Source organism: Myotis yumanensis, unplaced genomic scaffold (assembly GCF_028538775.1).
Source record: "Myotis yumanensis isolate MYYU_CA2020_CCGP unplaced genomic scaffold, mMyoYum1.0.hap1 SCAF_15, whole genome shotgun sequence".
In the NCBI taxonomy this organism is placed as follows: Eukaryota; Metazoa; Chordata; class Mammalia; order Chiroptera; family Vespertilionidae; genus Myotis; species Myotis yumanensis.
Window position 1 is genome coordinate 49,515,039 of NW_027223766.1, and position 15,776 is coordinate 49,530,814.

General features: G+C 48.4%; 1 protein-coding gene across 1 annotated transcript in view; it reads right to left on the reverse strand.

Moving 5' to 3' along the window:
* ASAP1 (ArfGAP with SH3 domain, ankyrin repeat and PH domain 1) overlaps positions 1-15,776 on the reverse strand; it is a 215,333-nt gene that overhangs the window by 42,296 nt on the left and 157,261 nt on the right. Inside the window, exons 6-11 of the mRNA XM_070392346.1 lie at positions 5,916-5,990; positions 5,393-5,442; positions 4,012-4,141; positions 2,744-2,829; positions 1,280-1,355; positions 93-179 (exon numbers count right to left, since the gene is read on the reverse strand). Coding sequence (XP_070248447.1) covers positions 93-179; positions 1,280-1,355; positions 2,744-2,829; positions 4,012-4,141; positions 5,393-5,442; positions 5,916-5,990 — 504 coding nt within the window. The remainder of the gene's footprint in view (positions 1-92; positions 180-1,279; positions 1,356-2,743; positions 2,830-4,011; positions 4,142-5,392; positions 5,443-5,915; positions 5,991-15,776) is intronic.

A 15,776-nucleotide genomic window follows, 5' to 3' on the forward strand; every position in this document is an offset into this window, starting at 1 on the left:
GTCAGCACCCCCGTTGTAGGTTGTGAGGCACCCACACCCCACCAGGAGCCCCGCCTGCCGGGCCAGCCCTGCTGGAGACACTGAGCACCTACTTCTTTCTGATCGAGCTGAAGAGAGGATTTTATTAAGTCTCGGAGGGCAGTGAGCTGTTTCTTTTCTTCATCCTGGGTCTGTTTTATCTACAAGAGAAAAACATTACTTCTGTCACTTATCTTTTATATGTTTATGAACAGCGTTTCATTCACCCTGATATACCACACATCGAACTACTCAATGATATAGCCGATTTCCTTACTCAAATCCTTCACATGGTCTCATTTTTTATATAAGAGGCACAATTTTCTCATCTTATGAAGATTCCAGTGGGTTTTGAAATGAGTGAATTAATGCAACATGTTTTCTTATTAAATAATACCTCTAGGCTAGATAATTAAAGTTCCACTTTAAACAAAGTTAAGAGATAACATGGAGTCATTTGCTTCTGGTTTTTCCAAAGGCGGTAGTGATACCACGATGACCTTGAAGGCCCAGAAGAGAACCGGGGACTGAGGACCAAACCCATGGGCCCACGCACATGCGAGGGCACAGGCTGGCTGCTTTGTAAACACGGGAACCTGATCACAACCAGAGCCACGTTCGCTAAAAGAAAAGCAGGAAAAGTACACAGCTATATACTTTCTAAAGTTATACAAAGACACACGGTATTATCTGTAACGCTAAAAACCTCATTGGAACATATGCAGTTGCACTCATAAAACATATACTTTCAATACGATTCATTGCCAAGTGGTTTATGGGAATAAAGGTTGACATTTATACATATGCATTTAGTATTTTTCCTCAAAGAAGTTTTCCGTTTGCTTTTGCTATTATAAAAGCAAAACCTAAATATGAGAAAAAAAGAGAGGAAATGTAAAGCAAGCCAGCCCCCCAAATCCATAAACTTGCCTACTCAGAGGCAGTCCATTTTATCCTTTCACAACCAAAACACTCCTTTTGCGATTGCTGACGGAAGGGCACCGTGACGTTACTGAACCCTGAACAGAGAGTCATCTAGAAGCAACCGTTAGACTCTCCTCCCCGCTCCTCCCATGCTCCCCAAACACACTCTGGAACATTCTATCACTGACGTCTGAGTCAAACTGAAGGTTTATCTGTCTTTATTGGACTCATCACTTAACTGGTCTTCTTGTCTTTAATACTCTTCTAATACAGATTTCACATTTCCTGATACTTATCTACAGAGCAGTTAAACGCATGTATTTTATAAAGAACTTACATTATATAAGTCAGCAGCCAGTTTTTCAATGTACTGTTTCAATTTGTCAGCCGTTTTCAAGCCATCTTGAAAGAAACTACAATGGAAAACATCAGAGACTTACCCGCAGTACAAAAATGAAATGAACCATAATTACCTAAAAATCCAAAAATACAATTTACCCTCTTACCATGTATCTACACAAAACACGTATAAAACGGATTTCAGTGTTTTGTAAAAGATGTGCCAACAAACATGCCTGGGCGCTACTGACACGTGCCAGCAGACATCACACAGACAATGCACTGCGGTTGCTGTCCACACAGTGGCCTCACGCTGTCACCACACACGGAACAGCTCCCCTGGCTGTGCCTTATTTGAGCTCAAAAGAGAGAGGAGGACACACTAGCTAGTGGGGTGTCATGGACCCTAACTGGACACTCTAAGGAGAGGTGGATGGGACTAGAAATAGAGGCCGGAGAAAAGTCAGTGCCCACATGTCCCGAGTCCCCACACGCACATGAGGCACGGGATGTGGGGTCAGGGCACCGATGACCCGGAAGGCTTTATCCTACCACGGACATAAGAGGTGCCTTACTGCACCCTGAGGGGTAGCAAGCCTGGCATGGCTGAGCCCTGACCACACGCCCAGCACGCTTGGCACTTCACATAAACTGTGTTATTTTTGAAAAAAATATATATTTCTTTATTGATATCAGAGAGCGAGGGAGAGGGAGAGAGAGATAGAAACATCAATGATGAGAATCAGTGATTGGGCTGCTTCCTGCAGGCCCCACATTGGGGATCGAGCCCACAACCCAGGCATGTGCCCTTGGCCAGAATCGAACACGGGAAACAGGTACATTTTCACATAAAAATTACCAGAAAGCCCACAAAAGCGAACCCGGAAAGGAAACAAGGAGTGAAAAAGCAAATGTGGTGTCGCAGAGCCTCAAACGTCATAAACAGGGGGCCTGGCCACGCGAACCAACAAAAACGGGGACCGTGGGCGCCTCTCACAATATTCCAGCAACCCAGGCACAAGTGCAGTGTTCCTACTGCCCGAACGATGGCGTTCACCTAATGCAGATGGTGAAAAATATCACAAAACCCCAAGCAGGAAAATGCGGTACAAATGACGCTGTAACCGGTGAGATGCCGAGGAAGGAGGGAGGGAAGTGGGGCACTGGGAAGGCCTCGCCAGTGACAGGGACAGTGTCTGTAGGAGGGGCCGCGAGGCCGTCACAGTAACACCAGCCTTTCTAAGTTGCAGCCTTTCCAGGAGCCAAGCAGCTGCACTAATATGAGTGGCTGATTGATAGAAAACACTGACTCCGGACAAGACCACTCGCTGCATATGATCTGGCTGTGGGAGGCCTTCGTATCACTATGCAGTGACCGAATGAAGACCAGAGGAAAGAAGCAAGAAAACCCAAATGCGGGCCCTTCCTCGGCTCCGAGTCACCACAGCCACCTGCCACTTACTTGCACTGCGCGTGGTAATACTTGATGAGATTCTGCAGCAGGTCCACGCCCTTTTTGGTCTTGATCTCGTTGACTTTAATGAGATACTGTGGGAATAAAACAGAAGTGGATGCTGTCATTGCCGACAGGGCTCTCCGGGCAGGGTTTCGGGGGGCAGCCCCCAGTGTGAATCTGCACCAGGTACTGGCCTCGGCTATCTTCAGGGTGTGTGATCGGCACAGGCACTAGTAGACATTGGTTAGCACGTCAGCATGTTATAAACACCCGTGATTAGTTTACTAGACAAGCAGAAATCAACACAGCAAAGCATCCTGGGATAGCTGACTTATTTCCTCTGGTGCAGTGGCTCTCAAACTTAGGGTTCACGGGGTCAAGACCTGCAAGATGGACGATTCTTTGCTGAAAACAAGGGAATCAGCGTTCTCTCGAAGGGACATGCCGTGAGGCATTAAAACTTTGAGACCAAGGAGGCGAGTTAGAATTTTTGCTACTAAAAATGAAACAACATATTAACTTATGCACCAAACATCACAAGCTCTGATTTTCACAACTGGCCGAGGATTTCTGCCAACATTGTTTGCCTCTTGTTCACGTGTCTCATTGTGTGGGAGTGTTCATGAGCAGACAAGTTCAAGAAGGAGCCAAAGGTTTATTGGGGTGGGGGAAAAATTAAGGAAGGAAACCTTAAAAGTGAGAAAATCCTATCCATTTTCATAGTTTCCCAAAAGCACAAAAGGAATCCCATGAGTCAGTGTCAATGTCGGAAGGGGCTAGTCTCTCGGTCAAGGACGCCGGTGTCCAGTGGGAACACAGTTTGAGAACCACTGCTCTAAGCTGAAGGCAGCATGCTTTTCGTTGCATTTTTTTCATGAACTCAGAGGCTTTCTCAATGACCCCTGCATTTAAGCTTTCATTCAAACTAGACACAGGGTTAAAAACAAACAAACATGCTCTACACCTGTACCAGTAAAACCTAAGATTCACCCATGTTACCAAAATTTGCCTTTCCACACTCATTCACAGGCAACAGTGAAGTTCTCACCAAAGAATCCTGCTTTGGCTTAGAGCCCCACAGGCCCCAGGCTCAAAACAGGAGGCAACAGTGACAGGGACGATCCCAAAGGCTTGGAGAAAAATGAGATTAGAGTCCTTAAGTAACTGTCCCTCCTCTCCTGGTCAGACACAGCTGCTCTCAGGCAGGAAGGCTGCTGCCCGCAGGAGGGCCCCGCTAACAAAACTCTGGGCGAGTGGCTGAAGTCCCTCCGCACCTCACACATCTGCAGCTGGAAGAGGCGCCGCTCCTTCTCCATCTCCTCCGCGATCTCGGCCCCCGTGATCTCCGTGCGGATCATCCCGTGCTGCTTCGCATGCTCTCTCTTCTCCTTCTCAATTTTTGTGCTGGAATGGAAGCAGATGCCACCATTAACACACACGCACGCGCGCACACACACACGTACGCATGCACGCACATCTTCCTTTCGATGAGAACCACGTGATCACAAGAGTTAACATGCAGGATCACCTAAGAACTCTTTATGTTCTAGGACCGTGGTTGGCAAACTGCGGCTCTCGAGCCACGTGCGGCTCTTTGGCCCCTTGAGTGTGGCTCTTCCACAAAATACCATGTGCGGGCGGGCACGTACAGTGTGATTGAAACTTCGTGGCCCATGCGCAGAAGTTGGTATTTTGTGGAAGAGCCACACTCAAGGGGCCAAAGAGCCGCATGTGGCTCGCGAGCCGTGGTTTGCCGACCACTGTTCTAGGATATTCACAGTACTGACCACCAGACACTTCAAGGCCTTCTATTTCTATGTAACTACTGTTGTACCATCCAGATCTGCAGTACTTCAATGGACAAAGCACATCTTGTTTTGCTGTTCCTGCGTCCCACTGAGGAGCTATATCCCACAACAGGTCCAGAGCAAGTATTTTTCTCCCGTTTTGTGAACTCACACCCCCTTCGTCAGGACTCAGTTCTGTCTAGGCCAAGTGCACGCCGCCACTTGCAGGCAGGGCAGTGCTCGGTCCACCCGTGAGCGTTCATGCCCCTCCCTCAGAAGGACGAGGCGGCCCACAGCCTTCATCTACGTCAGCGGGCCACGGTCAGAGCCTCTTTCTTCCCAGCTGCATCTCTAACTGTCAGTGCACAGCAGTCCTCCTAAGACAGCAAGTCTCCGACGATGCAGTTGTTACTATTACGTCAGCAATCATGAGAGTAGTTTCGGAGAAAAATATTTAATCCTCAATGTTTCTTTTGCTTGTCATGTTGCTGTTACTGCCGCCTTCGGAAATGCTTTTATTCTGTTATGTTTATAGTTATCGGGTTGTCAGCCAAGGTTTTTATTAAGTGCTGTAAAATATATTTCTCTTCCCATCCCCTGCACAGCCCGGTGTCAGGCGACTTGGGATCATAATAATAAAGGCACGTGCAATGCTCCGCTGGAGGTGCGCCGGGCCCACGACCAGGGCTCCGTGTGTGGCCTCCCTGGCCCCTTACCGGAACCCGCCAGGCAGGCCAACCTTTAGCCCTTACAAGCATGCACGACACAAGTTTTCGTCCTTGTAAGTTAAGGGCTCTGTCCTTTTCCCAGTCAATCTTTTTCTTAGGAAAATCATGACAATATAAAACAAAACAAAAAAGCCACTTACAACTTTGTCTCATAATCTTTCCAAGCTTTGTCGAATGGCTTCTTGAGATCCTTAGAAAAAAGAAAACAAAACTGAAATTAAATGTACTGTTGTTTAAAGGCGAGTAAATAATTCTGAAATAACATCCTAGCAAAACTGCTCTCCTCTGTGGGACGCTGGAAACTTTATACAAAAGCCACCTGCACACACATCACACGACAGAGGCTTGAGATTGGCAGGGCGCGCATCCTGGCCACACGTCAGTGATGTGGGACCCAGGGGGCCCGCGGGGTCCGGCAGCGATGGAGCCCAGCCCTGCCCCACCCACCAGGGCCCTGGCGCTTCCTCCAAGTGTCTGGTCTTGTTCCTCGGTCAATAACATCACGTGAAGTGGCACACTCTTCCGTGATCCTTTTCCAACAACATTTTTTTTATGCTAAAAATGTTCCAGTGCCTTTCAAATACAAGTACCCCTATGATCTTAAAAGAGAAAAAACCCCCAATCCTTTCAAGTTACAGTGAAAATCAGATTCCGGACACTCACTCCTTTGACTCCCTTCAGGTCTCCTTTCAGCAGGGAGTCCAAGGTGAAGATCACATTGTGGCTCAGCCCCTGGAGCTGAAGACAAAGCAAAGGTGGAGCCGTTAGAGGGAGAGTGCACAGGGCAGGAGGCCGCTACTGCTGGCACTGCCCATGCACCGGTGCCAGGCAGCACCCGCGGCACCTGTGGGAGGACACCTCCAGATCAGGCGGCCTCGCTGGCCCTTCTACATCTCCTGAGCGGAGCTGCTGCCTGGATCCAGACTGAGTGGCTGCAGGGCCTGTGCTCTGAACGGGGTGCTGCAGGGGACCCACACTTGTACAAACGATGCCTCGGATCATAGCTACAACTTTCCTGGCCCCTCCTATTGAAAGGGCAGATCTTACTTTTAAAAAAATATATATTATTATTGATTTCAGAGAGGAAAGGAGAGGGAGAGAGAAATAGCAATAGCAATGATGGAGAGAATGGTTGACTGGAGCCCACAATCCGGGCATGTGCTCTGACCGGAATCAAACGGTGACCTCCTGGTTCATAGGTTGATGCTTAACCACTGAACCATGCTGGCCGGGCAGGCAGATCTTACTTTGACTTTTCTTCAAATGCCTCGGTCAGAGCAAGGAGAAGATTATACAACTAGCGTTCACTTCCTTGCTATATTCTTTAAAAAAATTTTCCTTTTTATATTCCTTTACGGCATTTACCATGATCTAAAACTATCCAGTTTGTTTATGTGTGTGTTCTGTCTCCCTGTCAATGCAGGCAGATCCGTGACTGTCCTGCTCACAACTGACCCTCAGCGCCCAGATTTCGTGAAAAGGACAAGGTATTTAGGAGGCGCCGTCTACAGCTGGGGTGCAGCTTTCGTCACTGTTCTGAGCCAGTGCCTGGGTCTCTTGGATTTAAGATGGTGTAGACTCTACAGAGGAGAGAGATGAAGCTTGTCCATCCGAGGGAGGGATGGACAGGTGCAGGCAGAGTCGGCAACACCAGGACTGAGATGGCTGTAGAGTACACTCTTCAAGGAGCTCCCAGTACAGTACGCCCTCACTAACAGCATCAATGAGTTCTGCACCTTGAAGCGAAATGAGACCACGAACCCACGTACACCACAGGCTAACTGATATAAACAAGGGTTAGGTTCCCACAGCATCTCGTCAGCATTAAAACAAGGTGGACCTGTTAAATCGTGGAGAAACCAGTTTTAGTAGCATGGGACCAAGACACCATCCACCATTTACCAGGTGGCTATTCTTGGACACCCTCTGTCCTAGGGGCTGGGGAGGCAAAGACAGATAAAACACCACTGCTGCCTTCAGAGATCTCGCACCCCAGGGACGGGCAAGCGCAGGCAGAATGCAGTCAGCAAGCCCTCTTCCGCCTTAACCCTGCGTGCTGCAGCAGAGGAGGAGGGAGAGGGCGGTGTGAGAAGGCCAGCACGTCACTCTCGGGCTTTGTGTATGCCCCACCTGACATCACCTCTACAGTGAGATATTCTACCAGCGGTTCTCAACCTGTGGGTCAAGACCCCTGAAAATACATCCTGCATATCAGATATTTACATTACGATTCATAACAGTAGCAAAATCACGGTTATGAAGTAGCAACGAAAATAATTTTATGGTTGGGGGTCACCACCACATGAGGAACTGTATGAAAGGGTCGCGGCATTAGGAAGGTTGAGAACCACTGGAAGCTGTTCTGCCGGCTGCTGTGAGGACGGAATGAGCAGTGCACGTGGCAAGTGCTGGCTTACTCCCCGCCACTAGGGAGCGCTGTGCACACGCTTGTTTGTAAAGGCTCTGCATAAAGAGAACAAGGTATGCTGTGCTTGAGTTATTTCTGAAAGGACACGGCAAACTGCTGAGGCCCGGTCCCTCCAGACACTGGGTGGGCAAGGGGAGAGGGGCTTTTCTCTCTGTACTTTTCTGCACTTTTTAAAGGTTTGGTAATATGCACTATATTGTTTACTCACAAAAAGTAAAACTTCTAAAACAAAAAATGAAAAGATAGCGATTATGAACCATTCCTTTTAAAAAATATTTTCATTGATTTCAGAGAGGAAGGGAGAGGGAGAGAGAGAGAGAGATAGAAACATCAGTGATGAGAGAATCATGGATCAGCTGCTTCCTACACACCCCACACTGGGGATGGAGTCCTCAACCTGGGCATGTGCTCTGACCAGGCATCGAACCGTGACCTTCTGGCTCATAGGTCGACACTCAACCACTGAGCCACGCCGGCCGGGCTATAAACCATTTCTAATGCCAGGTCGCCAATGCCTCAAATCCTCTGTGAGATGAAGCAGAAAAAACACCACCCCAGAATGCCATCGCCGCCCTGGTCTGAGAGCTGTGTGAGGAAGTAACGGCAGGAGAATTATGAAATCCGTGGTTAGTACTGAACGTGGGGTTTGAAGGAAGAGTCCCTCACCAGCCAGGGACTGACCACACAGCAAACACATGACACATGTCTGCACCTCGCAGTGGCGTCATGGCGGCCGGCTCGGGCAGGGCGGTGGCTGCAGGCGCCCTGGTGGGAAGCCTCAGGGGCTGAGAGTTTCCTGTGGTTATCCACACACACTCAAGGGGGGCTGATAAGAAAAACCCAGCAGGCAAACCAGTGTGCAGTATAGATCCAGTGTCTCCAGTGACAAGGACACAACTCGGAACTCACAGACTCTTCCCAACCTGCTCCCAGGAAAAGCAGGTTCATTGACAAAAACTGGCAAAGGAGGCTATGTTCGTGGAAAGGGAATCGGACCTACCTGTCATTATAAAGACACAGCGAGACGGCAGAGAAAGCAGGCCCACCTCTCGAGGAGGAGATGGTTAGGAATTACTCACTGGGAGGCCCAACCAAGTCTCCCCTGGCGATTCTGTGCAGAGGGACTTGTTTTCCCCCTATCGTAAGGCACTGCTCTGGGACAGAGAGGAAGCCCGTGACTTTGCCGTTGGGGGATTCTGTGACTTTCCTGTTTGTTGTTTTGTGTGTGTGTGGTTAGATTTATTTTCTAGTTCCCTCAGGAACACTTTTCATGGCCTGAGCAAGACCTGCAAACTGTTGTGTAACAACAGCATCTCCACAGGCGACTGCAGAGCAGCCAGCAGAATACAGTGACAACACGGGGGACAGACTTCCTGTCGCACCTCCACTGTCTTCAACGATTTTTACTAAAAAGCCTTGCACAGCCCAGATGGTGGGCTCAGTGGGTGAGCCAGGAGCTCACAGTTCGATTCCTGGTCAGGGCACATGCCCCAGCTGCAGGATCGATCCCCAGTGGGGCGTGCAGGAGGCAGCCAATTGATGATTCTCTCATCATTGATGTTTCTATCCTTCTCTCCCTCTCCCTTTCTCTCTGAAATCAATAAAGAATTTTTTAAAAACAACCTTTCAAATCTATCATATAGCTATCTTCCATTTGTTTTCCTAAAATTCTATTGATTCCATTCCCATTGACTCAACTATACTCCCTTTTCTTTCCTTTCACGGTAATGGTGAATTAACAAGTTCTTTACATGATTCCACATGACATGAGGCTGAAGAGCATGTTTTAAAAAGTACATCCTTTCCATGTTGTTGAGCCACCAGCACATTCAACCCTCTGGGGGAATGACGCTGAGGGGCGGTAAACCCAGCTGCTTCCCAAACAAACTGCCGCCCGCTTCCTTCCTCCCAGACGGGCCGTTTCTCCCGGGAGCACAGCCATCGAGCCTGACCACGAATTCGGGATAAACCAGTTGGGAGGAAGCTGAGGTCTAGCCTTTCACTGCGCAAAAGGGGTACTGTAATTAATACTGGTTTTGATAAAAATAACCATTTATTCCTTACAACTGTTTAGACACTACCAGACAGGGTACCAATAGCCCCTGAAATCCCGGCTGTTGGTAATGACTTCACAGATAGTGTTCCTCTATGGACACACACACACACACACACACACACCCCTTACCCCCTCACCCCGCTTCTGTCCTGATCTTTTCTACCTAACTTTAGAGTTTCACCACAATGAAAGGACCTCGCTTACCTGAATACCGACCCATCTCTCCCCTCTAGAAGGTGATGCTTAAGGGAGGCGCCTCATCTGTTCTGCTCACTAACTGACCAGATTCCACGGCAGGAGCCACGAAGCAGCCGTGGGTCCCTGTCCTGTGCTTTCTGGCCACCATGTGGGCCTGTGGTGGGTGCCCGAGCTGCCCTAGGAGCCCAGGTGAGGGGCGGCGAGGGGCAGTGCGAGGGCAGCACCTCCACGACACCTCCCTGCCATGACCTCTTGTTAGCGACTCATCACTGGCTGGCTTTGTCACCTGCATTAATTCTGACACCTCTCTCCCCTGCCCGTGGGTTCTCTCTCCTTCCCTTCACAGGCAGGGACGGTTTCCTGGAAGTTAGGCGGCTGCGGATCCAATTAAAACAATGAGCCAGCTCCCAGCAGGTCAGCCCGTTTCCCTGGGTAAGTTGGAGAGGGATGAGCCGGCGAGAGCCGCTCCCAGGACACGCTGGGGTGAGGGACCAAGGGCACCTCCAGCCAGCAGCTTTGACAACTGGGAAGACAGCTCTAGGCCGGACATGCCTCCACCTGGCTGTGTCCCCGCTCACTCTGGCCCTGAGAACATGGCAGGCCTATCAGGTCTGTAATGTACCCTCCAGTTACTATAACCTTATACATAATATGAGCTCTGGGGACACATTAAACACAGCAGGAAAAAATGCTGACCAACGGGAAACCGCAGCAGGGACACACTCACTGCCTCAGCGGCAGAGCGTGGCCCCCAACCCAGTAACGAATTAAACGTTAACGGAACAGTTCCCTGTGATGCTGAGGCGTTAGAAGGGTCACGTCATCACTTTACTGCAGTATAAACACCACCTTTTGAAAAAGTCTCAAATATCGCAAGGAGAGCTTTCAGTGTGAGTCGAGCGAGGAGACCGCAGGATCCTGGCTACAGGCAGCTTCTGCCCATTTCCTAACCAGCTGGACCAGCGAAGGAAGGGAAAATGCAAATATTACAAAATGAACTCACGCAGTGACGAAGGCCAGCAACTAAGTAACTATCATCACACACATGCAGAGGCTGCAGCAGACGCTCTCGAGTGTAACTGCAAACAGTGAAAACTGGGAACAATGGGAAGTTCACACCAGGAGACTGGGGAAGTGAGTTTCAGTGGAATGACGGGCATGGGGCGGGGCCTGTGGGCTCTGCAGACCCTGGGGAGGGGCTGCTGGTAACGGGACCCCCTCCCCTTCAACCAGGCCACTCTGCTCCTGAAGGCTGTATGCTCCTAATTAAACAAAGGGCTTTGGGCTGTATGTAATACTTCACAAAATAGGAAAACATTGCAAAATATATAAATAAATGAAAACTGGGCTATAAAATAGCACTACAGTATAAACGCAATGTTGTTAAAAATTTAGGATTAAAATAATACATATAAAACAGATGTATGTGTAAACTGAAAAATGGTTAGAGGACACAGAGATATAGATAAATCTCAACTCCTCAGGGGTGGAGGTTATTGGTGATTTTTATTTTAGTCCCCCTTTCCCTGTATTTTCTAAGTTTTCAAGAATGAACTGGTATTATTTTTGTATTTAGAACGTTATTAAAAAGAAGTATAACACAGAAGCACAAGAGGGCGATATGATCAACCAGCAGCCTATTTCTCACTCAACTTGTGATTTGATTTAATATAGGATGTGAACCAGATGGAGTGAATAAAGGTAAAAGCAATTAATTAGGTAATGGATTTGGAGGAACAAAGGTACAGCTTCCCTACAGGCCTAGGGAATTCTGAATCTCTGTCCAGAATGACAGTCCTCATTAGTGGTTCTCAACATGTGGCCCTCAGGCCGCCAACAACGTCAGCACCCCCCCTGTCAGCACCCACTGGAAACGTGTTAGAACAGAAATCTCAAACCTAGTTGCACGCTCGGAGGGCGAGGTGCAACCACCCCTGTGTAAATGAGCTTTCTAGGCGAGATGATGCAGGTCTTCTGGACACCACTGCCTAAGGGAGCCCCATGTTCCCATAGAGAAGACCGCCTGCCTGTGGTCTGAGACATAACCACCAGGAGGAGAGAGCAGAGGTGAGTGGCTGCTCTGGAGTCCTGGGAAAGGTCTAAGGAAAGGCGGGAACCCAATTACTCTATTGTGCCAAAGGCTTCGAACGGACAAGACTGAATTGAAGGGAAAAGCTTCGCTCTCCTGGAAGTTTTACAGAGAAAAATGGGGTAGGTGTAGGGGAATCGGGGAATACGAGACTTCCTTAATGTAGAATGATGCATTATGTTCTGACGAATTCAATTTCAGTCAATGACGGGTTGCGTTTAGCGTTATCTCCCTACATCAAGAATGAAAAGGAAAGCACTGTTTTCCTTTGCATTATGTGCAGCATCTGATTTCATTTCAGGATAATTGTAAGAACAGGGGGCGTAGCGAAGATTTTAAGACCAAAATAAACGGGAAAGCAAGAGGAAAAAAAGCCTATCTAGCTTCATTATGGTTTGAAAAAGACATCCCGACCCTAAAGATTCCTTTATTGTGTTTGAAATAATTAATCACTTAGTTTGCAGCGATCAATTTTCAGACATTTAATTTCACTTCCATGCATGTCGTGTATAATTTGTTATGTGTAAACTAGAACAAAACCACGCTTCAAATCACATTTTCCTTGCCTTCACGGAACATCTCTATCACACATTACGTTTTACAACAATAAGCTTTTACTTAGGAAGCACCTCCAAGACACAAGTTAAAAACGTAATAAATTAAATCAACGAGCGCACAGGCTTACCACGTACTGGGAGAAAGCAACACCTCACAGTAGATGTTGTGTCTTCATTTAATGGGTAAGAAAGCAGACTTCTGTGCTGCCTTTGTCTGCACGGCCCTCCCGTGCTGGGCCATGTCTTCACATTTTGAAGTCTCACTTCACTTGATCCTCATTGAATATTTTAGAATTCAAAGAATTTATCTAAATGGTGGCTGTGGAAGCCACCATCACTTGCTGTATCTCAAGGCCACCCATGCAGAAGAAGAACCTCCTTCGACCATACGCCGTGATGCCAGGAAACCAAGTCAGTTTCCTCTACTTGTGGGCGGTGAAAAGCAGGAAGCGTAAGGAATCTGGCCCTATACCCATGCCCATCTTCCCTATGACATTAACTGGCGCGTCCGTGTAAACTATGACCATATTCTGTAGCGGCAGTCTCTTCGACCGAATGTGACAGTCAGCTCAGCAGAGAGCCCGGCACAGAGCTAACCCGTACTTAAATGCTGGCTGAGCCAGGGCCAGAACCTGCAAAGTCTCTTCTAATGTTTAAAGTACTGAAGTATAGTATCTAACGATCAATGCAGAATGCTGTTCAATGTTCCTATTTAAGGAAAAGAGCCTCTAAAAGCCCAAGAGAATAGTTTCATAAGCATCTACTCATTATCTGTGGCTCAGCCCAGGGGTCTCTCGCCCCTGAGGCCTCTCGTAATATCCCTGTTTTCTGGATGAATGTGCGAGTGAGCGAGTGAGTCTGCCTCGGTGACCTCGCTGGAGAATGGTGGGCAGAGACCTGACCTCCACTTTATCTGACTTCAACGTTGTGGGGTTTCTGCTACTCTCTGCGCTTCCAATTGCTCAACACGGTTGGGCAACCAGTCAAGAGAAGGGCCCATTCTTTCTAGTGACCCACTCGTTTGAGACGGAATGAGTAGGCCGTTCCTTCATGTTTAAACCTAAAGGGACCAAGTGGAATAATAAAAAATAAAGAGGCACCTGTAAAGAAGCAACCAGCCTCAATATCAGACATTCCATATTGAAATGCAAATAAGAAATAAATTCTGGAAGTGTAGGCGAGAAATGGAATAAGATGGAAACAAACAAAGAAGTAAAATGGATCACCTGACCCAGCACACCACCTACACCAGCCTTTCTCAAAGGAATTCACATCGCTTCCCAGACAACCAGGGTCGGGGAAGCCAGGAAAGGTCTCTGAACCCGAAAGGTCCCTTTATCGTAGGTGGTGCTCTTCAGTCCAGTCTTTACCCCACTTTATGCAAATATTCACGCCTTTCACTGCAGAGGCAAAACTGCGCTGAATTATGAGGGCCTAGGCCCTAACGAAGTCACCAGTGTGAGTGTGTGTGAGTGTGTGTGTGTGTAACGTAACATGCAATCCGTCACCTTCTGAGATCTGTAGAATTCTGAATTTTGAAACATTTTACCCCAAGGGCTTTGGATAAGAGACTGTGGACTGGACGCTATGTACACCCAGTGTCTGTGTGTATAAATGCATATAATTGCCTCAGAGGACATTAGTTAGAAGTTAGGGCGACACAATGATCTTTACTTTCTTATTTAATTTACTCCCTATTTCTGAAACTTGTATGTGGAACATGTTCGTTTATAACAGAAGGGAAAGGAAAACCTCCCTCTTCACCGCCTCCACCTGCAGGGCTGGACGGCTTTCCAGAGACTGTCCCGCAACCCGCGACACGAGCGGGCAGTGCCGCACCAGGACACGAGGGGTGTCTGGGGTCACTGACCCCCCAATGATGCACCGCCATTCTGCGAAAAGAGGGGGTTTCTTAAGCCCAAGGCACCCAGTGGCTGCCAATTCACCGCTGAGCATACCCAAGCTCTCGGCAGTGTTTCAAAGAACTTGAGAAATAAACTGCCAGCCATCTACATCCAGCCTGTGCATTTCCAGCTCTTCTCTTTGCGGGGGAAGAAAAGAAGAAGAAAGAAAAGACAAAAGCATCCTCACCCCAAACCACAATGCCCTGCAGCCAGAGACTGCAAACAGGAAATGCCAGGCTGATGGAGAAATCTTCCCTGGGCTTCACCGGCTCTGAAGCAATGCCGCCCTCGAGCTGCTGGGGGCGCTCGGGCTCTTAGGCAAGCTCTGCTCTGCAGAGGCTCAGGGACCACAGAGCCAGAGGCAGAGGGTCCTTTTGGGCCCCGCCTACTAATCTCAAACAGGGTTCACATACATTTTCTAAAACTACTGCTCCACGGGGGCTCTTGGGGCCAGTCGTTTCCCTCTGCCCATGGAGAATCTATTCCACCCACGGGTACTCCTTCCCCGCCCCGCTCTGTGGTTTGGTGACTGAACGGAGGCAATGGGCTGACTCCCGGCCTTGCCAGCATCGCAGGCCATGCGGCCCGACACTGGGAACAGAGCAGCCCAGGCAATGGCCTCACTGCTTTCTTTGAAAAGGTTCAAGGAAGGACGGGAAATAATTTCCGTATTGTGTTAATCACATGAATAACAAAACATACTTGGAAACAGCTAAAACTCAACAGCATCCTTTCTTTTTGTTCTTTAGTTTTCCTTTTGTTTTTTTTAAAGACAAGGAAGCTGCATTGCAAAGAAAGCCTCGTTCATCAATACATTAACTACACAAGGGCATTCAAAGCAGAAAACCAGAAGATACGAAGGCCTGGAAACAAGGAATAGCCTCTGCTTCAGTTAAACAAACAATGCTGTGTCCGCAGACCCAGACGGCTGACTAGAAAGGCATCCTTAACTGGAGGCAGGGTGGGTTCAGCGAGACTGGTAAGCCAACGAAAGGAGTATTGATAATAATGTTTTAAGATGCTAAGGTCACCTAGCATATACCCCCAACCAAAAGCCATGCACTTAAAACCTTGACACCAAAACCTTGTAAACATCATCAATGAACCAGATCATGTCCACGATCCTGTGGCTTCTCCCCACTGAGAGGCGGCTTTCCCCAGCCACACTCCACAGGCCACTTCTGGGAGGAAACAGCTCACCACTTCACCTTTGCGAGACGCTGACCACAGAGAGGGCTCTGACTAGAGGGAGAAATCCCAGCGAAAGGAAGAGAGACTACAGACGGCTGGTG